Source organism: Schistocerca cancellata, chromosome 7, assembly GCF_023864275.1.
Source record: "Schistocerca cancellata isolate TAMUIC-IGC-003103 chromosome 7, iqSchCanc2.1, whole genome shotgun sequence".
Lineage (NCBI taxonomy): Eukaryota > Metazoa > Arthropoda > Insecta > Orthoptera > Acrididae > Schistocerca > Schistocerca cancellata.
In genome coordinates this window covers 610035085-610063014 of record NC_064632.1, presented here as the reverse complement: position 1 = coordinate 610063014, position 27930 = coordinate 610035085, and the positions used below count along the sequence as shown (strand labels likewise).

General features: G+C 46.2%; 1 protein-coding gene across 1 annotated transcript in view; it reads left to right on the top strand.

The window, feature by feature from the left end:
- The first annotated feature begins 201 nt into the window (after window positions 1-201).
- The window catches only part of LOC126092942 (cadherin-related tumor suppressor-like), a 103303-nt gene continuing 75574 nt past the window's right edge, over window positions 202-27930 (top strand). The window contains exon 1 of the mRNA XM_049908672.1: window positions 202-912. Coding sequence (XP_049764629.1) covers window positions 202-912 — 711 coding nt within the window. The remainder of the gene's footprint in view (window positions 913-27930) is intronic.

The window sequence follows — 27930 nt, the reverse complement described above, 5'->3', positions numbered from 1 at the left end:
CCGGCAGATGGGGGCGGCCGCCGGCGGCGGCGGCTGACATGCAGTGAGGCGGCGGCCGCTGGGGCAGCCATGCCGGCGCCGGCGCCGGCGCCGCCGCTGCCGCTGCCGCTGCCGCTGCTGCCGCCGCTGCTGCTGCTGCCGCTGCTGCTGCTGCTGGCGCCGGCGTCGGCGGGGGCGGCGGCGCCGGCGGCGGGCGACGCGATGCAGTCGCGCGCCGTGGACACGCGCGTCACGCTGCAGGTGGCGGAGGGCGCGCCCGTGGGCACGCTGGTGGGCGCCATCCCCACGCAGCCGGGCTTCACCTACCGCTTCAACGAGGCGCCGCGCGAGTTCTCGCTGGACGCGCGCTCCGGCGCCATCCGCACCGCCGCCGAGCTGGACCGCGAGGCGCTGCGCTCCGACCGCTACGACCTGGTCGTGCTCTCCAGCCAGCCCACGTACCCGATCGAGGTGCGCATCAGCGTGCTGGACGTGAACGACAACGCGCCCGCCTTCCCCGAGCCCAGCATCGCCGTGTCGTTCAGCGAGAGCGCGGCGCCGGGCACGCGCCTGCTGCTGGACGCGGCGTCGGACGCGGACGCGGGCGCCAACGGCGTCTCCGACGACTACCGCATCGTGGCCGGCAACCGCGACGACAAGTTCCGGCTGGTGGTGACGGAGAGCCCCGCGGCCGCCGGGGAGCCGCCCTACGCCTACCTGCACCTGGAGACGACGGCGCGGCTGGACCGCGAGCAGGTCGCCTGCTACCGGCTGAACGTGTCGGCGCGCGACGGCGGCGACCCGCCGCGCTTCGGCTTCCTGCTCGTCAACGTCACCGTGCTCGACGTCAACGACAACCCGCCCATCTTCGACCACAGCGACTACACCGTCTCGCTCAACGAGAGCGCGCCGCCGGGCACGCACGTCCTCCAGGTAGCGGGCTCGCCACTGCAACGCGAGGAAGCTGCCGCCCTCGTGCTCCTCAGTCTGATTTCGTACAGCTCTCCCTGCTACTCTGTCCTCGTATACATCTACATCGATACTCCGCAAATCACATTTTAGTGCCTGGCAGAGGGTTCGTCGAACCACCTTCACAATTATCTAATATTCCAATCCCGCAAAGCGCGTAGAAAGAACCGACACCTACATCTTTCCGTACGAGCTCAGAGTTCCTTTATTTTATCGTGGTCGTCATTTCTTCCTATGTAGGTCTCATTCGGAAGAGAAAGTTGGTGATTGGTGATTCGTAGGAAGATTCTTCACCAAATCCTGTATCATTTCTGTGACACTCTCTACCCTATTTCGCGATAATACAAAACGTCCTCCCCTCGTTTCAACATTTACGATGTACTACGTCAGTCCTACCTGGTAAGGCTCCCACACCGCGCAGCAGTATTCTAAAACAAGTCGGACAAGCGTAGTGTAGGCAGTCTCCTTAGTAGATCTGTTGTTACATTTCCCAAGTGTCCTATCAATAAAACGCAGTCTTTGTTAGCCTTCCCCACAACATTTCCCAAGTCTTCCATACAGTTTAAGTTGTTCGTAGCTGTAATTCCCAGGTATTTAGTTGAATTTACGGCCTCTACATTTGACTGATTTAACGTGTTACACAAGTTTAACGGATTCCTTTCAGCACTCTTGTGGATGACCTCACACTTCTCATTATTTAGGGTCAATTGCCGATTTTCGCACCATACATGCATCTTTACTACATCGTTTCGCAATTTTTTTTCCTCTTCTGATGATCTTACTAGTCGATAGCGTCATCTGCAAACAGCATAAGACGGCTGCTCAGATTATCTCCCAAATAGTTTACATCGAGAAGCAACAGTAAGCGCCTATAACATTACCTTGCGGAAAGCCAGAAATCACTTCTGTTTTCCTCGATGACTTTCTGTCAATTACTACGAGCTGTGGCCTCTAGCCGGCATCGGTGGCCGAGCGGTTCTAAGCGCTTCAGTCGGGAACCACGCGGCTGCTACGGTCGCAGGTTCGAATCCTGCCTCGGACACGGATGTGTGTGATGTCCTTAGGTTTGTTAGATTTAAGTAGTTCTAAGTTCTAGGGGACTGGTGACCTCAGATGTTAAGTCCCATAGTGCTCAGAGCCATTTGAACCATTTGTACTGTGGCCTCTCTGATAGGAAATCACGAATCCAGTCGCATGACTCAGACCATAAGTACTCAATTTCACTACAAGCCGCTTGTGTGGTACAGTGTCAAAAGCCTTCTGGAAATACATAATCAATTTGAAATCCCTTGTCAATAGTACTCAACACTTCGTGCGAGTAAAGAGCTAGTTGTGTTTGATAGGAACGATATTTTCTAAATCCGTGTTGACTGTGTGTCAATACACAGATTTCTTCGAGCCTGTGCAAGCCTCTTCATCTCCGAGTAACTACTGCAACCTACACCCATCGGAATCTGCCTGCTGTATTCTTCTCTCCGTCGCCCTCTACGGTTTTTCCCCGCCACGCTTCCCTACACCACCTCACTGAAACCTCTTTATTTCTGTATGTAGTCTCCCTGTAGACCGATGCAACCGTGTTACACCGCCTCGATCCGGCTCTCATTTCTTCGTTTCGACCGAATCTCCGCCCACACAGGAAAATTCTGAGCTAGGGGAAGATGTGCCAGTCTCGTGCAGCTCCTATCTTAGTTCTTGTATTTTTGTGAAGGCAACGACACCTGTGTGTGGGCGCGCATTGTCTCCTTGCCAAACTCCGCCTTTTTATCGCTTATTTGTTGCAGTTGTTGAGCCGAGAGGTTAGTGTAGTATTGTCCCGTAACTGTCCGACTAGTGGCAAGATAATCTTTGGGCGAAATCCGTTTCACATCCCAGAAAAATGACACCACGGCCCAGAATCGACGTGTTTTCACTGTTCTGGATGTTATTTTGTCTCAGGGTTATAGTAGTGTGCTCAACTTCTACATCTACATCCATACTCCGCAAGCCTCCTGACGGCGGGCGGTGGCGGAGGGTACTTTGAGTACCTCTATCGGTTCTCCCTCCTATTCCAGTCTCGTATTTTTCGTGGAAAGAAGGATTGTCGTATGCCTCTGTGTGGGCTCTGATTTTATCCTCTTGGTCTCTTCGCGAGATATACATAGGAGGGAGCAATATACTGCTTGACGCCTCGGTGAAGGTATGTTCTCGGAACTTCAACAAAAGCCCGTACCGAGCTACTGAGCGTCTCTCCTTCAGAGTATTCCACTGGAGTTTATCATCTCCGTAACGCTTTCGCGATTACTAAATGATCCTGTAACGAAGCGCGCTGCTCGCCGTTGGATCTTTTCTATCTCTTCTATCAACCTTACCTGGTACGGATCCCACACTGGTGAGCAATATTCAAGCAGTGGGCGAACAAGTGTACTGTACCCTACTTCCTTTGTTTTCGGACTGCATTTCCTTAAGATTCTTCCAATGAATCTCAGTCTGGCATCTGCTTTACCGACGATTAATTTTATATGGTCATTCCATTTTAAATCACTCCTACTCCCAGGTAATGTGTGGAATTAACTGCTTCCAGTTGCTGACGTGCTATATTGTAGCTAAATGATGAAGGATCTTCCTTTGTATGTATTCGCAGCACATTATACTTGTCTACATTCAGATTCAATTGCCATTCCCTGCACCATGCGTCAGTTTCCATCTGTGGTCAGAAATCTTGTCGGTTGCTCTGAAAGCGGGTCAAATATTGTTCGTACACTTCCATTCTGATACGTTTCTGATCCTTTGTTAAGAGTCGCGACACCATATCTAGCAGATAAATTTCTCATGTCCAGTTCCATTATTAAAATGCGATACGCTCGTTCGTACTATTTCTGTACAGGTTCAACAGTTTCTCGCAATTTCAGACGACGATTCTCAGTGACCGTTTTATGCACTTTTGCGTATGATTTCTGGGGTAGTTGTTGTGGGTTGGCAGGAGAGCCAACACCGTGATTTTAGAGGAAGCCGAAAGGCACGCGTTTTAGCTCACGCAGGCTGGCGTGAGGTCTGGAACAGGTCAAGGAAATTAGACTTTAGCGAAAAACGGACGTAGCTGGTGGAATACTTAACTTTAATCCATAAATGAGGAGCGTCGCTCTTGACGGTACATGATTACAGTATCAATAGTAACTGGTAATGGCGCCTTGCTAGGTCGTAGCAAATGACGTAGCCGAAGGCTATGCTAACCGTCGTCTCGACAAATGAGAGCGTATTTTGTCAGTGAACCATCGCTAGCAAAGTCGGTTGTACAACTGGGGCGAGTGCTAGGAAGTCTCTAGACCTGCCGTGTGGCGGCGCTCGGTCTGCAATCACTGATAGTGGTGACACGCGGGTCCGACGTATACTAACGGACCGCGGCCGATTTAAAGGCTACCACCTAGCAAGTGTGATGTCTGGCGGTGACACCACAGTAGTGGCATAGCTTGGCTGTACACTATGCAGATCGTCATACAAACTGTCCGGACCAAATTGAAACTCTTTTGTCCACTTGGAAATAGTTCAATATCAGTCTTGCACTTTGTTTCGGAAATGGAATGAATTTGCTTCGCTTTCATACTGTCTTTACGAAGTATATAACCACTGCTCGAATCTCGATTTTTTCAACCTTCACAAATAACTACACGATAACAACAGAGAAACGTCCGCATCACAGATCTCTACGCAGAGCACCAGCGCGTTTCGTGTGTTTACTAACAAAGGACGGCATATTGTTATTACGCGGGAACCTCGCTGCCCTAGCGCCGTCATCTAGTGTTGATTACGCGAATTTTCCAAACTACGCTCGTTATATAGAATTTACATAATTTTAAAAACTGCCTATTATCACGGTTTCCCTACTCTAATAAGTACATTGTACAATGAATTAGTTACCTCAGGAGATAGAGATGCGTATTATAGACAGGACAATTAGAACGTGTAACGAATTTACTAAACAGACTGCTTGCAATACACTCTCTGTCCTCTTCTGGTGTATTGCTGCGCGGCATAGAATTCTTACCTGACAGGATTCGTGACGAACATTGAAAAAGTTCGCACAAGTGCAGCTCGTTTTGTGTTATTAAGAAATGGGGAAAGGAGTGCCGCTGATAAGCAAATAATGGTGGCAGTCATTATAACAAAGGTGTTGTCAGTTGCAACGAGATTTTTTTCACTAAATTACAATAATCTTTTTTGGCCAATGAATGTCTAAACAGTTTCTTGACGCCCCTGTGTTTGGAATAAGGGATGGGGTGTCACTGATGTGATAAGCTAATAAGGGTGGTAATCAGTAAAACAAAGCTGTTGTCTGCTACAGAATAAGAGAAATAAGAGCTGGCGTGAAAAGCCGGGCAACTTCATTCGTGACGTTTTCTTTGTCACACCCAGACACGCTGGCTCACTCCTGTCACTCTGAAACGACTCCAGGTCGATCCCCCGTGCGACCGACTGGTACATACACTTCACTTCACTGCCACGATTTCATTCGCTGATGGAGGGTCGTATCACTGCCTCACAGCAGCTGTACACTACCTGTGGCGCTACAAGCGATCAGTGTTTCCTTTCAAGAGAGATACTCAAATTTTGTTCGGTGAGCATATTCCTTAGAACATCATTATCATCAATTTTTAGGTGCCCACTGCTGAATAAAATCCTCCCGCACACTTTCTAGGCACCGTATATGCTTACGCCTTGTCGTTATCCCTCGGACCACAGCAGAGGACTTACAGGGCGACCTACAGCCTCTTCTCAAAAGTACAAGTCCCGTCGGCGTTTATTTCACTTCCCTTACACTCGCAGTTAACCATCGTACTGCATTCCGTTGCCTCATCCATTTATTATTTTCCCCGCCTTTTCTGCTAATAATAATTCTCCTGTGTTGCCTAACCAACCGCCAGTCTTTGTGTCGTTCCCGCGTCTGGCGTTTGTGTCTGCCTGCCCTTTGTCAACATCTGTAGTACGCTTCAGCGACAATAACTAACTAAAAACGTACCTGCGTCCCACTAAAGACTCCACAGACAAACTTCACACACTTAGCTGTGATCGTGTACTGGTCTGACACTTCATTCCTTTCCACACTCGTCAGACATCAGCAAAAACACCCTGTGAGTGCGTTAGCGTCTGTAGAATAAATGACTGGGGTTAGGAGTGGACCCTTATTCTATGACAGAGCGCATCAGTATTTAGCTGTACACAATTTGTTTAACTTCAAAATTATTGTCAAAGAGGTAGACGAATTTACATCGATTGTGACATGACACTTACAGGACAGTTGACAATATAACGCATTGTGGCATGTTTAGTAGAAATAACCCTGAACACAACAATATCAGATTTAAATAGAAGCTTCTCTACATGATTATTTTTACTACTACACCGTGAAGTCGGCTAATATTACGAAAAATCTCCGATTCCGGTTCTAAGTTCGGTACTATTTAGGATGACAGTTAAGTATATGAAGGATGGTTAGTTTTTGTGACAAGATGAACTGAAAGATTACTCGAGGTTGCTCGAGTTCACAGTGGACGCAAGCTGTTGAACCGACAAGTTTACGCATCTGCCAGCAGCAATTACCTTTCAGCTGCAATGTGCTGTTGGCTGCTTGGCTGCTCTCGCCGTCTGAAAATCCTATAAAAAGCTAATCAAAATCTTACTGATTTTATCAGCAGAAACTGTCCTCTGTTTCTCATTAGGCGAGACAACATGCACTCGTCCTTAGTGTGGAAAATACGGCGGTATACACGTGTATAGACGGTGCAGCATGTGTTCTCCAACGCCTTCTCAGTTCTTGCAACAACAGTTTCTACATGGCTGTTTCATTTCTCCACCATCAGAGGTCAACGACCCTTCAGCTAATTTCTAGCGGAATGTCAGCCAAAATGAAGGCAGTGTTCACACAAAACTTCTCTTTTGGCGCCCTGTTCTACACTTGAGTCTGGTTCAGAGGATAGCCCCTGAAGTCTTTCGTAGCAAACTGTCCCCCCACCTGTGTCCTTTCATGCTTCATGTCATGGCTTTTTCAAACCAATGGGAGTGTTCCTTTCATCTTGCGGAAACTACCTCTGCCAATCGCAAAGGGCCTACCTTTAAACCGCGTCAAAATATCGCCCCTTTCTACTCCTTCCGTCTTTATTTCAGCCAATACATTTTGTGCCCGCTCCTGACGCCTAAAAATTACACACGTACATCGAGAGCGCACCACGAGCATTTCACACGATCAACTGCACCACTGGTCTGTTTGTATCCATCTGGAGATTCCCCAACGCAGTTTTCTGAAGAATTTCTTCATAGCAAGCAGCGCTGCGCCACTACCTGCTCCCCTCGATGTATCGACTGCCACGTTCGTTGTACCTCTCGCTGCAGGTCACCGACCCCTTTTTAGAAGCATTCCTTTGTACTCAGGCTGTGATGGCGCAACTTGCGTCTGCTTCCATACTAAAACATGTCCTCCAGCAGCATTTTTCACCTTTTGCTCATTGACATGCAGGATTTGGGTTCGGTGTGTTAATACCGTCGAATTGAGTGTCATCTCTTTACATTACATACTGTACATTTTGATAGGAAAATATGCTCATTACCGCCAAAGTATGTCAGGTGACGTATTCATCTCCTTGTTAAGACGCATACGCTCTCGTGTAAGGTGCGAAATTGACGTTCATTCGAGGTGCTAACTTACACTGCTGTACACTGGTGAGACGGTAGACCCTGTATGTGCAGACACACTTACTGTATGGCACGAGTGATACACACAGCTTCGTCAGTGTAGTAATCGGCGGTGACGGATCATGGAGACAAGTGTGGCAGATTCACACCATTCAGACAAGGCCGTGTTCTATTTAGTGAGTCACTCACCACAGGGCCGAGGAGGCAGCAGACCGGCTGTCGAGACGGACCGTGCAGAGCGCTGCAGGCTGTGTTGGCGGGGTCCTCACAGTGTACTGACCCAGCAGCCCGTAGGCGGGGCGCGCCAGCCACTGCGTCAGCAGCGCTGCGTCACAGCTGCTGCTTCCGGCACATTTGCAGATGACAGCTCATAGAAAAATAAAACCAAATCTTTCTACCAATAAGCATCTACAATCCTCTGCCTAGATCATGTATGTTGTTGTGGTCTTCAGTCCTGAGACTGGTTTGATGCAGCTCTCCATGCTACTCTATCCTGTGCAAGCTTCTTCATCTCCCAGTACCTACTGCAACCTACATCCTTCTGAATCTGCTTAGTGTATTCATCTCTTGGTCTCCCCCTACGATTTTTACCCTCCACGCTGCCCTCCAATACTAAATTGGTGATCCCTTGATGCCTCAGAACATGTCCTACCAACCGATCCCTTCTTCTGGTCAAGTTGTGCCACAAAGTTCTCTTCTCCCCAATCCTATTCAATACTTCCTCATTAGTTATGTGATCTACCCATCTAATCTTCAGCATTCTTCTGTAGCACCACATTTCGAAAGCTTCTATTCTCTTCTTGTCCAAACTATTTATTGTCCACATTTCACTTCCATACATGGCTACACTCCATACAAAACTTTCAGAAACGACATCCTGACACTTAAATCTATACTCGATGTTAACAAATTTCTCTTCTTCAGAAACGCTTTTCTTGCCATTGCCAGTCTACATTTTATATCCTCTCTACTTCGACCATCATCATTTATTTTGCTCCCCAGATAGCAAAACTCCTTTACTACTTTAAGTGTCTCATTTCCTAATCTAATTCCCTCAGCATCACCCGACTTAATTCGACTACATTCCATTATCCTCGTTTTACTTTTGTTGATGTTCATCTTATATCCTCCCTTCAAGACACTGTCCATTCCGTTGAACTGCTCTTCCGAGTCCTTTGCTGTCTCTGATAGAATTACAATGTCATCGGCGAACCTCAAAGTTTTTATTTCTTCTCCCTGGATTTTAATACCTACTCCAAATTTTTCTTTTGTTTCCTTTACTGCTTGCTCAATATACAGATTGAATAACATCGGGGAGAGGCTACAACCCTGTCTCACTGTCTTCCCAACCACTGCTTCCCTTTCATGCCTTATAACTGCCACCTGGTTTCTGTACAAATTGTAAATAGCCTTTCGCTCCCTGTATTTTACCCCTGCCACCTTTAGAATTTGAAAGAGAGTATTTAGATCGTATAATACAGTCTAAATAAATCGTCTAAATAAATCGTGTAATACAGTCTAAATATACACTGAAGAGCCAAAGAAACTGGCACATTTGCCTAAAATCGTGTAGGGCCCCCACGAACACGCAGGAGTGCCACAACACGACGTGGCAATGACTCGACTAATTTCGTAAGTCGTGCTGAAGGGAACTGACACCACGAATCCTCCACAGCTGTCCACAAATTCCTAAGAGTGGAGACCACTTCTGAGCAGCACGTTGCAAGGCATCCCAGATAAGCTCAATAATATGCATGTCTGGGGAATTTGGTGGTCAGCGGAAGTGTTTAAACTCAGAAGAGTGTTCCTGGGGCCACTCTGTAGCAATTCTGGACTTGTGGGATGTCGCATTCTTCTGCTGGAATAGACCAAGTCAGTCGAAATGCACAGTCGACAGGATTTCCTAGAAGAAAGAACACAACATGTCATTCTTAACGGTGCAAAATCTGCAGATGTAGAGGTAATTTCGGGAGTACCGCAAGGAAGCGTGATAGGACCTTTATTGTTTACAATATACATAAATGACTTAGTTGACAACATCGGTAGCTCCGTGAGGCTATTTGCAGATGACACGGTTGTCTACAAGAAAGTAGCAACATCAGAAGACTCGTACGTACTCCAGGAAGACCTGCAGAGGATTAATGCATGGTGCGACAGCTGGCAGCTTTCCCTAAACGTAGATAAATGTAATATAATGCGCATACATAGGGGCAGAAATCCATTCCAGTACGATTATGCCATAGGTGGTAAATCATTGGAAGCGGTAACGACCGTAAAATACTTAGGAGTTACTATCCGGAGCGATCTGAAGTGGAATGATCACATAAAACAAATAGTGGGAAAAGCAGGCGCCAGGTTGAGATTCATAGGAAGAATTCTAAGAAAATGTGACTCATCGACGAAAGAAGTAGCTTACAAAACGCTTGTTCGTCCGATTCTTGAGTATTGCTCATCAGTATGGGACCCTTACCAGGTTGGATTAATAGAAGAGATAGACATGATCCAGCGAAAAGCAGCGCGATTCGTCATGGGGACATTTAGTCAGCGCGAGAGCGTTACGGAGATGCTGAACAAGCTCCAGTGGCGGACACTTCAAGAAAGGCGTTACGCAATACGGAGAGGTTTATTATCGAAATTACGAGAGAGCACATTCCGGGAAGAGATGGGCAACATATTACTACCGCCCACATATATCTCGCGTAATGATCACAACGAAAAGATCCGAGAAATTAGAGCAAATACGGAGACTTACAAGCAGTCGTTCTTCCCACGCACAATTCGTGAATGGAACAGGGAAGGGGGGATCAGATAGTGGTACAATAAGTACCCTCCGCCACACACCGTAAGGTGGCTCGCGGAGTATAGATGTAGATGTAGATGTAGAATGGATGCAGGTCATGCATGAGACAGGATTCTTACGTATCTGTCCCTTGTCAGAGTCGTAGCTAGGTGTGTCAGCAGTCCCATACCACTCCAGCTGCACACGCTCCACACCATTTCAGAGTCTCCACCAGCTTCAGCTGTCCCCTGTTGACATGCAAGGTCCACAGATTCTTGAGGTTGTCTCCATAGCTGTACATGTCCATCCGCGCGATACAATTTGAAACCAGACTCGTCCAACCATGCAACATGTTTTCAGGGCCTTCGGCTCCGAAACCCCGTACTGATGATGTTTCGTTGAATGGTTCACACGCTGACACTTGGTGTTGGTTCAGCGTTGAAATCAGCAGCAATTTGCGGAAGGGTTCCCCTTATGTCACGTTGAACGATTCTCTTCAATCGTCGTTGTCGCATTATTGCAGGATCTTTTTCCAACCACAGCGACGTAGCAGATCTGATGTTTTACCGAATTCCTGATATTCACGGGACACTCGTGAAATGGTCGCACGGGAAAAGCCCCAATCCATCGCCTTCTCGGAGATGTTGTGCTCAATCGTTCGTGTGCCGACTACAACACCGTGTTCAAATTGAATTAAATCTTGATAGACTGTCACTGTAGGAGCAGCAACCGGTCAAACAACTGCGCCACGCACTTTCTGCCCAACATAGGCGTTGCCGACAGCAGCGCCCAATTAAATATCTCTGTATTTGAATACGCATGCCTATACCGGTTCAGTATAGTACGCTAGACCCAGCCACTCTCACAGACTCAATCTCACTAAAAGCCGAACAAAATAAATCCGAAATTAAAGTCAGAAACTGCATGTTAAGGCGGTGCTACCTGCAGCATACAAATTAGCCAGACTATATTCGTGTGATACTTGAGAATGAGGGCACTGAACAACTTCCAGCAAACTTTATGCATCATTTCAAACCTTTGCGAAATTTTTTCTCGCTGTTACCACCACAAATTAACGAAAGAAAAAAGTTGATTGCATTATACATTTCCGCTGCTCGTACAGTGAAACTTCAACACTGTCTTGACGTTTTAATTTATTACTTCCTTACTACCAACTCCATTCGTAACGCATTTGCAGACAGTATCCACATACACCACTGAATATACCTGCAAAATTATATCATTGTACGGCACATAGCTGAGAAGATATGCTGGCCGGTGTGGCCGTGCGGTTCTAAGCGCTTCAGTCTGGAACCGCGTGTCCGCTACGGTCGCAGGTTCGAATCCTGCCTCGGGCATGGATGTGTGTGATGTCCTTAGGTTAGTTAGGTTTAAGTAGTTCTAAGTTCTAGGGGACTGATGACCACAGATGTTAAGTCCCATAGTGCTCAGAGCCATTTTTTTTTTTTTTTTTTTTTGGAGAAGATATGCCGCCATAAACATCGTGTGAAATACTACCTTTTCTTAAAATACAGCGCAAATTACCCAGACTACACTCATTCAGTATTTGTATCAGAGCACTCTGGGTTTCAAGGTGTTGTATACATGAGAGTTCGACCCCGTAAGGAATCGGGGGCAGAGGTTTTACGTATATAGGGTGTTTCAAAAAGGACTCTACAATTTTAAAAATTCATATAAATTTACTGAGAGAAGATGTCGAGCTGAGTTTAGTGTTATTTTGTAGGGAAACACATCACGCTTTTTACCTTAAACTAAAGATGTTGTATGTGACTACCGTTGGTTATCCTGCACACATCCCATCGGAAGTCAATTTCTTCCCAAACTCGCTGTAGTAGGTACAACTTGCTAAGTGGCGGCGTATATTCTTGCTCTAAGTTCAGGTAGAGAAGCCGGATCAGGGGGTTCAAACACGATACACTTGATGAATCCCATAAAATGCTATTCAGAATTCCAAACCCACCTCACGTTATCCGCTGCTGGGCACTAGCGCCTTCTGCCGAGGTATGCAGATCTCCAGCTTTCCTCGCCCCGTCAGCCTGCCTTGCGGTCGGCCGTCCTCTCGGTGTTTTCTTAATGCAGCTCATTCGACACAGAGCCCGCCAGTACACCTCTCCCCATTTCGTCTCACAGTGTGGCCAGCTCATCTCCATCTTAGTTTGGTAACGCTCGCTGTCTCGTCTTCAACTTCCGTATTATCTCTTACCCATTTGCTTATTTTTCTTTCACTTCTTATTATGGCCAATACGTAACTTTCCACGCTTGTTGGGCAAACCTCCATTTGTGACCTGTTTTAGCATTTAACTTCCGCGTTCTCTTTTCCTAAGCCAGTACTGTAGGCTGTAACACACTCTCGTAATTTACTTACGGATGCACCATTGATTTTCCCAAATACAGGACTTATTTCTGTGAGTGTCCATCCAGTTGAGCTATATTGCTATTACTTTTCTGATAGTAGATTATTTTTATGAATCTTCAGGCCTACTGTCGTACTTGCGTTGTTCAGTTTGTCCTTCAGTAGTTTCATGTAGGTGGACTCTATTCGTTGGTTTTCAAGTATCAGACCAAATCGTGACAGCGTCGAACTCTTTTCGTGGTCTATAAACACTGTAGAAATTGGTAACTGATATTCGTTGCTTTTTTTTTTGGGGGGGGGGGGGCTACGTCCTCTTCTAAACCCAGCTTCTTCTTTTCCATGGTTGTTCCTCTTTAACGTTTTTTACAAACGGGTGGTAGAGATATTTGAGAAAATCTTGCATACCACTGACAAAACACAGATGGGTCTGCAGTTACTCACTTCTTCGCTGCTCCTTGCTTTGTGAATTTCAACAGTAATAGTGTTTTCCAACTGTCTCCTACCGTCCTCTTAGGAAAACATTTTGTGAATAGCTGTACAAGTTTTTGCAGTCAGCATCTGTCTGCCCGGCTTCTATCATTTCTACTGTTACCCCGGCATTCCCTGAGCTAAAACTCACCCACATGCTTTCTCTGCTTGCTGCGGTAGTACTTACGGAAATTCACTTGTTCTCACAGCCTGAGAGCTCGTTCCCTTACATACGCTGTACACTCTGTTTGCAAAACTTTCCGCGACTCACAGCAGAAGACGTGACGACGTGGACTGACTGTAACAGACAGAGCCACCGGGGGCGTCGTAGGTGGACACGGGCTCTCGTCTCGAATGTTGTGCCCGCTCAGGTTGCGTCTTTCATAGCCGTGTCGCCTCTGCAGAAGGTTTTGCACACTCGTACGTCTGTCGATTGTAGTCACCTAGGCAGCTGTGAGGAGCAGTGAACAACTGTGTTATTTTATTGTAACATTTTTTATTAATGACATTGTGTAATCTGTACCACATTTCATCACCAGCGCTATGCATTAACGACAAAACTGGATAAGTATAAAACACACTCCCGCACTATGTACACTTCTGGCCATTAAAATTGCTACACCAAAAAGAAATGCAGATGATAAACGGATATTCATTGGACAAATATATTATACTAGAACTGACATGTGATGCCATTTTCACGCAATTTCGGTGCATAGATTCTGAAAAATCAGTACCCAGAACAACCACATCTGGCCGTAATAACGGCTTTGATACGCCTGGGCAATGAGTCAAACAGAGCTTCGATGGCGTGTACATGTACAGCTACCCATGCAGCTTCAACACGACATCACAGTTCATCAAGAGTAGTGACTGGCGTATTGTGATGAGCCAGTTGCTCGGCCATCATTGACGAGACTTTTTCAGTTGGTGAGAGATCTGGAGAATGTGCTGGCAGGGCAGCAGTCGAACATTTTCTGTATCCAGAAAGGCCCGTACAGTACGTGCAACATACGGTCGTGCATTATCCTACTGAAATGTAGGGTTTCGCAGCGATCGAATGAAGGGTAGAACCACGGGTCGTGACACATCTGAAATGTAACGTCCACTGTTGAAACTGCCGTCAATGCGAACAAGAGGTGACCGAGACGTGTAACCAATGGCACCCCATACCATCACGTCGGGTGATACGCCGGTATTATGGCGATGACGAACACAGGCTTCCAATGTGCGTTCACCGCGTTGTCGGCAAACACAGATGCGAGCGTCATGATACTGTAAACAGAACGTGGATTCATGCAAAAAAAATGACGTTTTGCGAGTCGTGCACCCAGGTTCGTCGCTGAGTACACCATCGCAGGCGCTCCTGTCTGTGATGCAGCGTCAAGGGTAACCGCAGCCATGGTCTCCTAGCTGATAGTCCATGCTGCTGCAAACATCGTGGAACTGTTCGTGCAGATGGTTGTTGTCTTGCAAACGTCCCCATCTGTTGACTCAGGGATCGAGACGTGGCTGCACGATCCGTTACAGCCATGCTGATAAGATGCCTGTCATCTCGACTGCTAGCGATACGAGGCCGTAGGGATCCAGAACGGCGTTCCGTATTACCCTCCTGAACCCACAGATTCCATATTCTGCTAAGAGTCATCGGATCTCGACCAACGCGAGCAGCAATGTCGCGATACGATAAACCGCAATCGCGATAGGCTACAATGCGACATTTATCAAAGTCGGAAACGTGATGGTACGCATTTCTCTTCCTTACAGGAGGCATCACAACAACGTTTCACCAGGCAACGCCGGTCAACTGCTGCTTGTGTATGAGAAATCGGTTGGAAACTTTCCTCATAACAGCACGTTGTAGGTGTCGCCACCGGCGCCAACCTTGTGTGAATGCTCTGAGAAGCTAATCATTTGCATATCACAGAATCTTCTTCCCGTCGGTTATATTTCGCGTCTGTAGCACGTCATCTTCGTGATGTGGCAATTTCAATGGCCAGTAGTGTAGATCTTTCCCCGTATATCATGACCGTCAGATGGATACTGATGCTAACTCTGGATCACGGAGTCCCGGGTTAGATTCCCTTCCGGGTAGGGTATTTTCTCTGTTCGGGGACTAGGTGTTTGTGCTGTCCTCATAATTCCACCATCATTCGTGAAAATTGACAGATTGGACTGCGTACAGATCGGGGATTTGTACGGGCGCTGATGACCGCGCAGTTGAGCGCCCCACAAACCAGACATCCTCGTCATCATCTCGACCGTCAGATCGCGCGCAGATCAAAGTGTATAACTGCAGCAGTTAGGCTGGACGTCGCCAGCGTCAGTGTGACGCCAGTCCTTAGCGTCAGTCTGCTGCTGACTCTTTTCGCAAATGTGAGCCATGGGCGAGGAAAGGCGACGCTTCCTTATGAGGGCGTTCTGCGGAAGGCCGGCGACGCGCCAGAAACGTGTTAGGCGTTGTTCCGCGTTGCCGGCCACACGCAGCAGCGCGCAACCAGTGTGCCGTGCACGTCACCCAGTTGAGCTCAGCCTAAATTTCGCAACACTACAGCAGATCTCAGCTTAGCACCGATTAGCCAAAAAATTATGTATTCGACAGTTTCCTTAAACGAATATAAAGTTCCAAGGTAATCCTAAAAGTAAGGTCTCCTACTTTTTTATAAGTACACGGACGTGTTTATTTCTACGATGGTTTACATCAGTTTACAGCTTGAACATTGAGCTATATTTCGACATAATCACCATTTCTGTCGACGCATTTTTTAGACGCTGTGGCAGTTTTTGTGTGCCTATGTCATACCAACTCGCCGCCATCCTGTTCAGAAAGTTATGAACCTCTTCTCTCACCTCATCGTCGGAGCTGAATCGCTTTCCGGCCAAATGTTCTTTTAACCTAGGGAACAGGTGATAGTCACTGGGTGCCAAGTCAGGACTCTAGGCGGTGGGGGGGGGGGGGTGATTATGTTCCACTCAAATTGTTGCAGGAGAGCAACGGTTTGCTGAGCGATGTGTGGGCGAACGTTGTCATGGAGAATGTGTACGTTCTTGCTCAGCATTCCTCTTCTCCGGTTCTGAATTGCCCGTTTGAGTTTTTTCAGAGTCTCACACTACCTGTCAGCGTTAATTGTGGTCCCAGTGGGCATAAAGTCGACCGACAATACCCCTTTCCGATCCAAAAAAACGGTTGTCACGATTTTACCGGCGTACTGTGTTTGTTTGAATTTCCGCGGCTTTGGCGAAGAAGGATGCCACCACTGGCGTGATTGTTGCTCGGTCTCAGGTGTAAAGTGGTGTGTGCACAGGTGATAGTCACCCGTGACGACGAAGTCTACAAAGTTGTCGTGTTCGGCTGCAACGCGGTGAAGAAGTGCGCGAGAAGCATCAGCTCGTTGACGCACGTGGTCTTCAGTCAGCACGCGTGGCACCCGTATTGCGCACGCCTTCCTGTAGTCCAATGTTTCCGTTAAAATTGTGTGAGGGGTGCTTCGGGAAACCTCAGGAACCGACGTGCAGAGATCATCCTGGCTGATCCGCGGATCTTCACGCGTGCTTTGCTCAACGTTTGTCTCCTCTGAAATGGACGGTCTCTCGCTCCTTTTTTCGTCGTGAATTTCGGTCTGACCAGCTGCAAACTCTCTACACCTCACGAACATTTTTGACATCCATGCACGACTCACCATACACTTCCGTCAACTGGCGATGGATTTCAATCGGCGCAGTGCCCTTTGCGTTCAAAAACCGAATAACTGCACGTAATTCGCACATGGTGGTAACATCCAACGGGAGCTCCATTCTCAACGGCTGCCAAGCAAAGACTGAGCGCCTCAGCGCGGCGTGCGCATGTTTACACACAGCGCGTGAAGCATTCTGCATAACAGTGTGACCAACTGGCACACAAACAGTTCTGTACTTATAAAAAAATAAATAGAAGACCGTACTTTTGGGATTACCCTCGTACGTCGTACTTCGATGTAGCGTATGTTTCGTTAAATAGTAGCTAGCAAAAGTAAAAAGATACAGTGTTTTGGGGCCGTAAAGTGTCAAATAATGTTTTTAATGGAGCTAGAAGGGGCTCTGCAGGCAGACACACGGCCCTTCCGGCGTGCCAGCCGCTCCTCCTCGATTAGGCCGCTGTTACGCTATAAAATTTCTTTGTCAAAGATTTGATCAAAGATGTGATGAAATATTCCGTCAAATATATTTGACAAAGATCTTTGACGTAGCGCTAGAAGGGGTCATCAAATTTTTCGTCAAAGTTCAAGATGGCTGACAACAACTTGTTATTAACCGCAGCAGTTGCACGTACCGCAATTGCATTGTGTGCACATGCGGAAAAGAAGTGGGGAAAAAAAAGGAGTTTGACAGTATTAAATTCCTGGGATTACAACTTCATAATAAATTCAGTTGGGAGGAGCACACCACAGCAACGCCTTAACAAATCTGTATTTGCAATTCGAGTGTTAGCAGACATAGGCAACATAAAAATGAAAAAGGTTACATACTTTGCCTACTTTCATTCCATAATCTCATATGGTATAATATTTTGGGGTAACTCTTCAAGTCAAACTAAAGTTTTCAGAGTCCATAAGCGTGTAATACGTATTATTTGTGGAGTAAATACACGGACGTCCTGCAGAATCCTCTTCAAAGAACTGGGCATACTAACTACTGCCTCTCAGTATATTAACTCCTTAATGAAATTTGTCCTAAATAATACATCTCTTTTTCCAACAAACAACTCAGTTCATACATACAATACCAGGCAGGAACAATAATGATCTGCACAAGGACTTAAAAGCACTTACTTCCGTTCAAAAAGGGGTCCACTACTCAGGAACACTCATCTTCAATAGTTTGCCAGCAAACATAAAAAATTTAGTTACAGATAAATAAAGAAAAGTTTAAAAGGAGCCTGAAAGACCTACTAGTGGCCAACTCCTACTCCATTCGCGAAATTTTTAATAGAAACAGATGATGTATTGTATTTATTCATACTATTAGTATTGTTATTTCAGCTTAAAAAAATTGACATGTTTCACATCCACGAGGATCTCCTCAGCACGGATCTATGGAACGAAAAACTAATCTAATCTGGGTGAAGCCGTGGGTTTTACGACGACACGATAAAAGCATTCAACAAAACTTGTTACGTGAACTTACAGTGGAAAATGTCAAGTCGTACATCAATTACTTAAGTATGGATGAGCATATATTTCTGTATGTGCCCAGAGAAGTGTATTCCCATATCACAAAGCACAATATTCACTTAAGAACTCATACATCTGCAGAAGACAGGGTCACTCCGATTCCCTGCTACAGGAGAGGATTATGTTAGGTTGGGTTAGGTCAGGTTTCGTCAGGTCAGGTCTCCAATCTTCTTAATCTATTTTTGTATTCGGGGTGCCTAACTTTGTAAAGCGCCTCATCAGCTTCATACATTTCTAATAATTTTGTAGTTGTCGGCACACACCAGTTGTATTTACCGGCAATGTTTATAATAACACTACAGACGACAGAACGCTGCAGCGATGCTAGCGCCCCATGTGGTAACATGGCACATTGCAGTGAACAGAAGACAAGCGATTTTTTTGATCAAATCTACAGCGAGGCCCTAGATTTGATCAAACATTGGACGACATTTGACAAAGTTCCTATTACACCATCAAATATCTTTGACAACGATTTTTGACAAAGATACTTGACAAAGAAATTTGATAGTGTAACACCGGCCTTGGGAGGCCGCAGCGGACTCGTCCGGCGGATGTCGCTCTACGCCGCACCAAGGCGGCGTGTTGGCCCACGGAGCACCGCGCCGCTGTACTGCGATTACCCGTTAGCTGGTACCGTGTGAAAAATTAGCGCTAATGACAACATCCGTCCAATGAAATAATTTGTAAAGTAGGCGTGTTTTCTGAGATACTTTGATGTACAGGGAAGTAAAGAAAAAATTTCAAATTTTCTGCCAAATTTCACACGTTTTCATGGAGCTCTGTAAGTAGCTGGGTTTATCACATTACTTATATGTCGTCATTCTGTTCAGTGCATAGGTACAGTAACGGCAGTTTTTTTTCTCTTATCTAGCGCGCCACCTTTTTCTCTTTTTGTTGGATCGCCATCTCGCTGCTCTTCACCAAGAATATTTCGGATGGTTTTCCTAATTTCGTCCGGTAAGTTAGAAATCTGGAGCCTTCTCTGCATATGTCTTCTGATTAAGCTCATTCCCATGCTCTCCATGAACTCAGATTTTGACACTGTAGCCTTATGTAAATACATAACATTAGCGTTTCTGCACATCACTGATATTAGAAAGTAAAATATTGCCAGTGACCACCTCCTCCTTCGGCGGTTCGCTGAGTAGTTGCTATACTTCATGTATAGAGCATCTACGCCAGATTTCATGGCATTACAGAAATTAATAATTTCTGGTTCAAAATGGTTCAAATGGCTCTGAGCACTATGGGACTCAACTGCTGTGGTCATAAGTCCCCTAGAACTTAGAACTACTTAAACCTAACTAACCTAAGGACAGCACACAACACCCAGCCATCACGAGGCAGAGAAAATCCCTGACCCCGCCGGGAATCGAACCCGGGAACCCGGGCGTGGGAAGCGAGAACGCTACCGCACGACCACGAGATGCGGGCAATAATTTCTGGTTTGTTGCTTTTTTCGTCGGTATAAGTACAGTGGTGCATTGAAGAAAACATTGTAACCCCCTTCGATTTTTTTTAACAAAATTGAAAGTATACATACTGGAGCCCACTTCCTTCTTTGCGTCGGAAAGAAACTCTTTTGGAACTTCCCTTTTGTTGCATTTTAGAGTTCCAACATATGTCAACTTGTTTTACAGCACCTCCTTACACAATTTAATGGAGGAAAACTAGTTGTCTGGTGTGATATTCCTGTTTGTTCCATATATCATAGACTGTGTTGGCATTGGGAACTTTTTCTCTTCTTCTGATAGTGATGCTACATCGCAATCTTTCCCCACATAAATGTAAGTATTACATAAATACGATGAATGTGCATCTGTGAGACACATGAACTTTATGCCACATTTACCAGGTTTCTTGGGCAAGTACATTCTGAATCGGTATCTGACTAAATGGGATTAGCCTCTCGTCAACACAAACATGAGCTCCTTTGGAGTATATCTTCTGACAGAAATAAAGATGGTGAAACTGTTGGGACACAGCTACTACAGGATCATCTCTTTTCCTTTGTTCTCGAGTAGATTCATCATCAAATCTGAGAGCCACCATTAAAACTTCACTTCCTTTTAGAGACATATGTTGTTGTGGTCTTCAGTCCAGAGACTGGTTTGATGCACGTCCCCATGCTACTCAATCCATTGCAAGACGCTACATCTCCGAATAACTACTGCAACGTACATCCTTCTTAATCTGCCTGGTGTATTCAATCATTTGGTCCATCTCTACGATTTTTACCCTCCACGCTTCCCTCCAATACTAAGTTAGCGATCCCTTGATGCCTCAGACCTTGTCCTACCAACCAATCCCTACTTCAAGTTGTGCCATAAATTCCTCTTCTCCCCAATTCTATGCAGTACCTCCTCATTAGTTATGTGATCTACCCATCTAATCTTCAGCATTCTTCTGCAGCACCACATTTCGAAAGCTTCTATCCTCTTCTTGTCTAAACTATTTATCGTCCACGTTTCACTCCCATACATGGCTACACTCCATACAAATACTTTCAGAAACGACTTCCTGACACTCTTCTTCAGGTGCTACCTGAGACTGCCGTATTGGAGGATCTTGTCCAGTATTTATGCTCAGAGGGCGCTGGGTGCGCTAGTAAAACGATACTGTTGTGGAAATGGATCAGTGAATAACTTCAACTCACGACTGAAGCACAGTTGAAATCTCAGATCAAAATAACAGTCCACGTGTGCCAACAATGCGCTGAGAAATTTTATATCCGCCTATGAAACGGGCGTTACCAAGGGTTACAGAGTTCAAAATCTTTTCGGGTTTGCTGCCGGATGCTAAAATCGATTCGATTCAATATTTCGGCTATACAAGTGGTCGTCATCTTCAGGAGAACGCTGCTAGTTCTGAATCCCGCTGAGAATGCTTTGCCAGACAAAGCGAACTGTGCACCCAGCCGTATTGGCAACTAAGTCGTTCTCGTGTCCAACCGCAGCCACGTACCACTAAAAGTAGCGCTAGTCGCGTCGCAGGGAGAGTGCGGAAAGTCACCTCGGAAAACAACGTCCTGGACAAGCGCGATGGCCCGCTGCTCACGTGATCAAACGTGCTGAATGCTGTGACAGCGCCTGCACAGGTGTGGAACGAGGGATTCGAGTACCTGCCCCAAAGGAGAACAAGCAAATGTCACACAGTCCCAATGATGATTTGCATAAATGTGTTCCCAGGCTGCAATTTCATCGAACAACGCAACTGGACAAAAATTTCGCAGCTTTTGTTACACAGACCTGGACTAACTAGGGAATCTGCACTGTCTATGATATTTGGGTTAAAAAGTTACCAAATAAACAGGTCATCGAGTGCCAACTATATGTGGTAGTTTCGAAGAACATATGACACATTAAATTTTGATGAAGAAGCGTCGGAGGTAAAGTGCGAAAGCAGATCGACAACAGCTGCAGTGAGCTTAGCCCAGCTACTTTGCTCACTTACCTCGAGCAATCAGGTAACGCGGTTTCGCGTGCGTCTCTGAGGCAGCGCCTCGGTGTTGTCGCAGCTCTATAAACGGCAGTTGTTTTCGTCTAGCAGCCTTTTGCGCTTCGCAGTTGAAAGCTGGGGACAATACTGCCAGCTGCCGGGGAGCTATAGTGGTTTATTCGAAGGAAATTTCCAAGAATGTTTGCCTATCGAAGCCGCGGACCCGAAACGGTAGATATCGAATGCGCGATTCTAAATCGACCACTTGCGTGGTGGGAGTTATGGGTAGTCTTTACAATGGTCACTACAGCAATGACAAAAGAAGAACGTTGGCCGGCCGTTGTGGCCGAGCGATTCTAGGCGCTTCAGTCCGAACCACGCGGCCGCTACGGTCGTAGGTTCGAATCCTGCCTCGGGCATGGATCTGTGTGATGTCCTTACCTTAGTTAGGTTTACGTAGTTGTACGTCTGGGGGACTGATGACCTCAGATGTGAAGTACCACAGGGCTTAGAGCCATTTGAATAACATTGGCTAAAGTACTTGTGATGATAAAGGAAATGACTTGCGTCACTCTTGGTCATGAAAAGGCGGGCAGCACTGTGGTTGTCGGTTCACACATACAAACGTCCCTCGCCCCGTCTCTGCCCCAACGTGATACGCACACGTGTCGAAAAGTTCTCGCTGTCTGTCTCCACCTCACGTCAGAGGCAGTCACATTCCAATCGGAGCGCGTGGCGCCAAGTTTCCGTAGTTTAAAAATTGTGCGTTGTCGACCTACACAACATTACTAGTTTTGGTTCCTACTGGCATCAGCTAGCCAGGGTTAAAATTTCGTGACGCAATTTTTCTCCAGCTAGCATATATATATTGAAAGAAGACTCAGTCTAGCAAATGAACAATAAAGTTCGACACATACCACTGATCAATTACGTGCAGCAGGAATTCCGCACACTTCCTCTCATCTTCAGTTATTTCGGTTGTACACAACAGTCGCTATGCAACATCACGAGTGGTGTCTGTTCTGTTGCACATGTTCGACAGAACATGGCACCTATCCACACAGATGTACACTACAATTTTGCTACTTATAACTAACGGAGTGAAGGCAGACCTCCAAATGAACATTTCTACAAACTGCAGGAAGTCTTTTTACATGTTAGGGGAATGTTCTCCCATATAACAGTTTCATGCGTAAAAAGGTAAAATTACCGTAAGTGAGATTTGTAACACCTCCGTTTTAATTTCGACCCGACCTGATCTGATCGAATAGCAGCCCAATAAGTATTAATTAATGTGACCGTGTACCTAATGGGGCTGGCAATCGGAATTGACTGCTACGGAGTTGTTACTTTCCAGTTTGTCCTTCTCAAATACCGTAATAATGAAATGTCTGGTAACAAGAAGAACACCAACACAGTTTCACTAATCAAGAACCTATATTCGTGTCAAAAACACAAAGGGAGGAGACAGCCACTGCCTTCGTCATACATAATTAATTACGGCTAATCTCAGCACAGACTTCTTCGTTATTGATTATCGTCACACGCTAATGCAATCACTGCAATCCAACACTGCAATCCAACACTGCAATCCAAAATGATGCCGGCGCGGTAGACGCGAAACCAAAATATCGGCACTGAAATATCACTGACCACTCTCGTAATTATACTTCTTCACTTTCCCAGTATTATTCTAACACGAAGGGGTTAAACCGCGGCGATGGCCACTCCCTTTGTCGGTAAAGCCTCGCATTACAGCAACTGGCCTCCACACAGCTCGGCCCGCCACATGGCACTGACTGAACTCACACTCGCTCTCGCAACACGACACTATCGATTGTTTGCCCTATCGACCTGTGCCGAGTGCAAACTTATAGCAAGGGCCTACGGACCCCTTACAGATTCGAATCTATGACCCCACGTACGTTGATCTGATGCTCTACCAACTAACCCACGGAAGCCAGGGTGAACAGCTGTTCACAGAAACCCTTTCCTGCCATGTAGTAGTTCTGACGTCTTTTTAATTACCGCTTACACGCGATCTGCTGGACGACAGGACATAATACGAACTAAGTCGGAGTTTTGGTTGACACTCTATCGACATACAACGTTTGGTACCAGTCTGAGTGAATGACATGTGGAGGTTTGGGTGTCAGCCGCTTCACGTCGGAGTGTACAGAACGCACGACAGTGCACCTACGAACGCCCAAAGCCTTCCCGACGCAGCTAACGTGCCCTTGGACGTGACGAGATCAGAAATGGTTTACTACCATTGTTTCCGTTAATTGGTGTCGGAATTATTATACGTATTATGTTCACCTGCATCCACGTGTTTACTCTGCTATTCACAATAAAGTGCCTGGCAGAGGGTTCACTAAACCACCTTCGAGCTGTCTCTCTACCTTTCCACTCTCGAACGACGCGGGGGAAAAGCGAGCACTTAAATTTTTCTGTGCGAGCCCTGATTTCTCTTATTATATCGTGATGATCATTTCTCCCTATATAGGTGGGTGCCAACAGAATGTTTTCGTAATCGGAGGAGAAAACTGGTGATTGAAATTTCATGAGAAGATCCCGCGGAACGAAAAACGTCTTTGTCTTAATGATTGCCCCTCCAATTCACGTACCATGTCTGTGGCACTACCTCCCCTACGTTGTGATAATACAAAACGAGCCGGCCTTCTTTGAACTTTTTCGATGCCATCCGTCAGTCCCACCTGATGCGGATCCCGCACCGCACAGCAGTACTCCAGAATAGGGCGGACAAGCGTGGTGTACGCAGTCTCTTTAGTAGATCTGTTGCACCTTCTAAGTGTTCTGCCAGTGAATTGCAGTCTTTGGTTTGCTCTACCCACAACATTATCTATGTTATCGTTCCAATTTACGTTATTTTTAATTGTAATCCATAAGTAATTAGTTGAATTTACAGCCTTCAGGTTTCCGTGGCTTATCACGTACTCGAAATTTAGCGGATATCTATTAGTACTCATCTGAATAATTTCACACTTTCCTTTGCTCGGGGTCAATGGTCACTTTTCGCACCATACAGATATCGTATCTAAATCATTTTGCAATTTGTTTTGGTCATCTGATGACTTTAAAAGACGGTAAATGACAGCATCATCTGCAAAAAATTGAACAGGGCTACTCAGATTGTCTCCTACGTCCTTAATATAGACCAGGAACACTAGAGGGCCTATAACACTTCCTGGGGGAGCGCCGGATATTACTTCTGTTTTACTCGATGACTTTCAGTGTATTACTACGAACTGTGACCTTTCTGACAGGAAATCACGAATCGCGCAACTGAGGCGATATTTCATAGGCACGCAGTTTGGTTCGAAGACACTTGTGAGGAACGGTGTCGAAAGCCTTCTGGAAATCCAAATATATGGAATGAATTTGACATCCCCTGTCGATAGCACTCATTGCTTCATGAGTATAAAGAGTTAGTTGTGTTTCACAAGAACGGTATTTTCTGAATCCGTGCTGACTATGTGTCAATAAATCGTTTTCTTCGAGGTAATTCATAATGTTCGAACACAGTATAAGTTCTAGAATCCTACTGCAAATCGACGTTAGTGATATAAGCCTGTAATTCAGCGGATTAGTCCTATTTCCCTTTTTGGGTACTGCAATTTTGCAGTCTTTAGGTGCGGATCTTTCTGTGAGCGAGCGGTTGAATATAATTGCTAAATATGGAACCCGACTGGTATAGAATCTGGACCGGAGGCCTTGCCTTTATTAAGACATTTAAGCTGGTTTGCTACATCGAAGATTGGAATTCAGGAATATTTACTTCGTCTTCCTCGGTGAAGGAGTTTCGGAAACCCGTGTTTAACGACTTTGCTTTAGTGGCACTGTCATCAGTGACTTCAGCGTTGTTATCGCGCAGTGAAGGTATTGATTGCGTCTTGCCACCGGTGTGCTTTGTGTATGACCAGAATCTGTTTGGGTTTTCTGCCAGATTGCGAGACAGAGTTTCATTGTGGAAATTATTATAAGCATCTCGCATTGAAGTAGCGCTATCTTTCGAACTTGTGCAAAACTTTGCCAATCTTGGGGATTTTCCGTTCTTTTAAATTTTGACAAGCTTTTTTGGTTGCTTCTACATCAGCAATCTAACCCATTTTGTGTACTACGGGGGATCAGAACCATCACTTATTAATCGATGTGGTATACATCTTTCAATTGCCGTCGATACTACCTCTTTGAAATCATACCACATGTTTTCTACGCGTACACGATCAGAACGGAAGGAGTGGAGACTGTCTCTTAAAAGGGCTTTTTTAAATAGATGTGCTTTGCGTTTCTTTTTGATGCTCGAGCGTGTTACGGTATTCAGCCTAGCAGCAACTGCCTCGTGGTCGCTAATTCCTGTAACCGTCACGATACTTCCTATTTGTCCAGGATTGTTTGTTGCTAACGGGTCTAGTACGCTTTCGCTCCGAGTGGGCTCACCTATTAATGTTACACAAAACAAATTTATGACTGCAGTTGGTACAACCTCGGGCTGTGCTGTAACACGGCTGTGTTAAAAGATGAGCAGTACAAACTGAGAGGGCATCAAGATGGAACGAAGTTAGTAAATAAACAGGTAGTTACGCAGAGCGGCGCCTTACCTCACGCAGTGTCTGCTTTCTGTCGGCCCCTCCCCCCCCCCCCCCCCACACCCCCGCCATTCCCATCGGGCTCGCTGTCGCGGGCGTGAAAACGTGAGAAGCACGAACTTGTCGCCGTTGCTGGGCCCGGCGCGCTGCCGGAGGCGGTCCGAGCCGGTCGGTCGGTCGGTCGGTCGGCGCCCCAGCCAGCCGCCAGACGGCTGGCGTCGCGCACGCGCGGACGGCGCCACGGGAAGCGCCTCGCCGCCTACACCTGCCACGCAAACGTGCGGCGTCGTGCTCTGTGATTCTGTTTCCACGCAAAACAAGTCCACACTCTTCGCAGCGCTATTAATTACAGGGATATGTGTATCAACTCGGCTTTTCTGATGGACCTACAGTAATTGCTGGTGATGGTAGCGTAATTGTTAAAGAGACGAATTGGTCGATGCTTTTCTCTTCAAAGTGCGATTATTAGTTTGGTAGGAATTAGAATCTTTATGACATACGATACCCACGTTTCGAACGTAAAGCCGATTGCTGTGTTATGCGGGATTTGGCGATTTGATACGCAACGTGCGCTGATCGCCTCCCTCGACTGCAATCTGCACGCATTTGATAAACATCGCTCGTCCGAAATTCGACGCGCGCCTTTTCACCCGAGGCCGCGAGGCTGCCATCGAGGCGGTCTGTCGGATGTAGTAGCACTTCTTGAATTCCGAACAGTGTTTGACACTGTGTCGACGCAGTCAGTTGGATGTAGTACTTCTTGAATTAGGAACAACGTTTGTCGCTGTACCGTGCCGAACCAAATTTCGAAATGGTTCAAATGGCTCTGAGCACTGTGCGACTTAACTTCTGAGGTCATCAGTCCCCTAGAACTTCCGAGTACTTAAACCTAACTAACGTAAGGACATCACACACATCCGTGCTCGACCTTGCGGTCGCGCGGTTCCACACTGTAGCGCCTAGAACCGCTCGGCCACTCCGGCCCAAACGAAAGTACGAGCTTACGCACGTCTAATAAACTCCAATAACATTGAGTCAGATTTCGCAAATGTTTAAAATTAGTGTAGTTACTTGCATCTTGCTTCAAATGTTTAGAAATCTGAAATTGTACTGTCTAATTTCACTGACCGATGAAATAAATAGCAAGTGCAGGGAAGTTAAGACGAAATGGCTACATGAAAAACGTGAAGACATCGAAAAGGAAGTGATTGTGGGAAGGACAGACTCAGCATATAGGAAAGTCAAATTAATCTTCGGTGAAATTAAGTGCAAGGGTTATAACATTAAGAGTCAACCGGAATTCCTTTCTTAAATCAAAGGAGAGAGCGGATAGGTGGAAACATTACATTGTAAGCCTCTATGAGGGGGAAGAGTTGCCCGATGTGATAGAAGAAGAAATAAGAGTCCATTCTGAATAGATAGGAATCCAGTATTAGA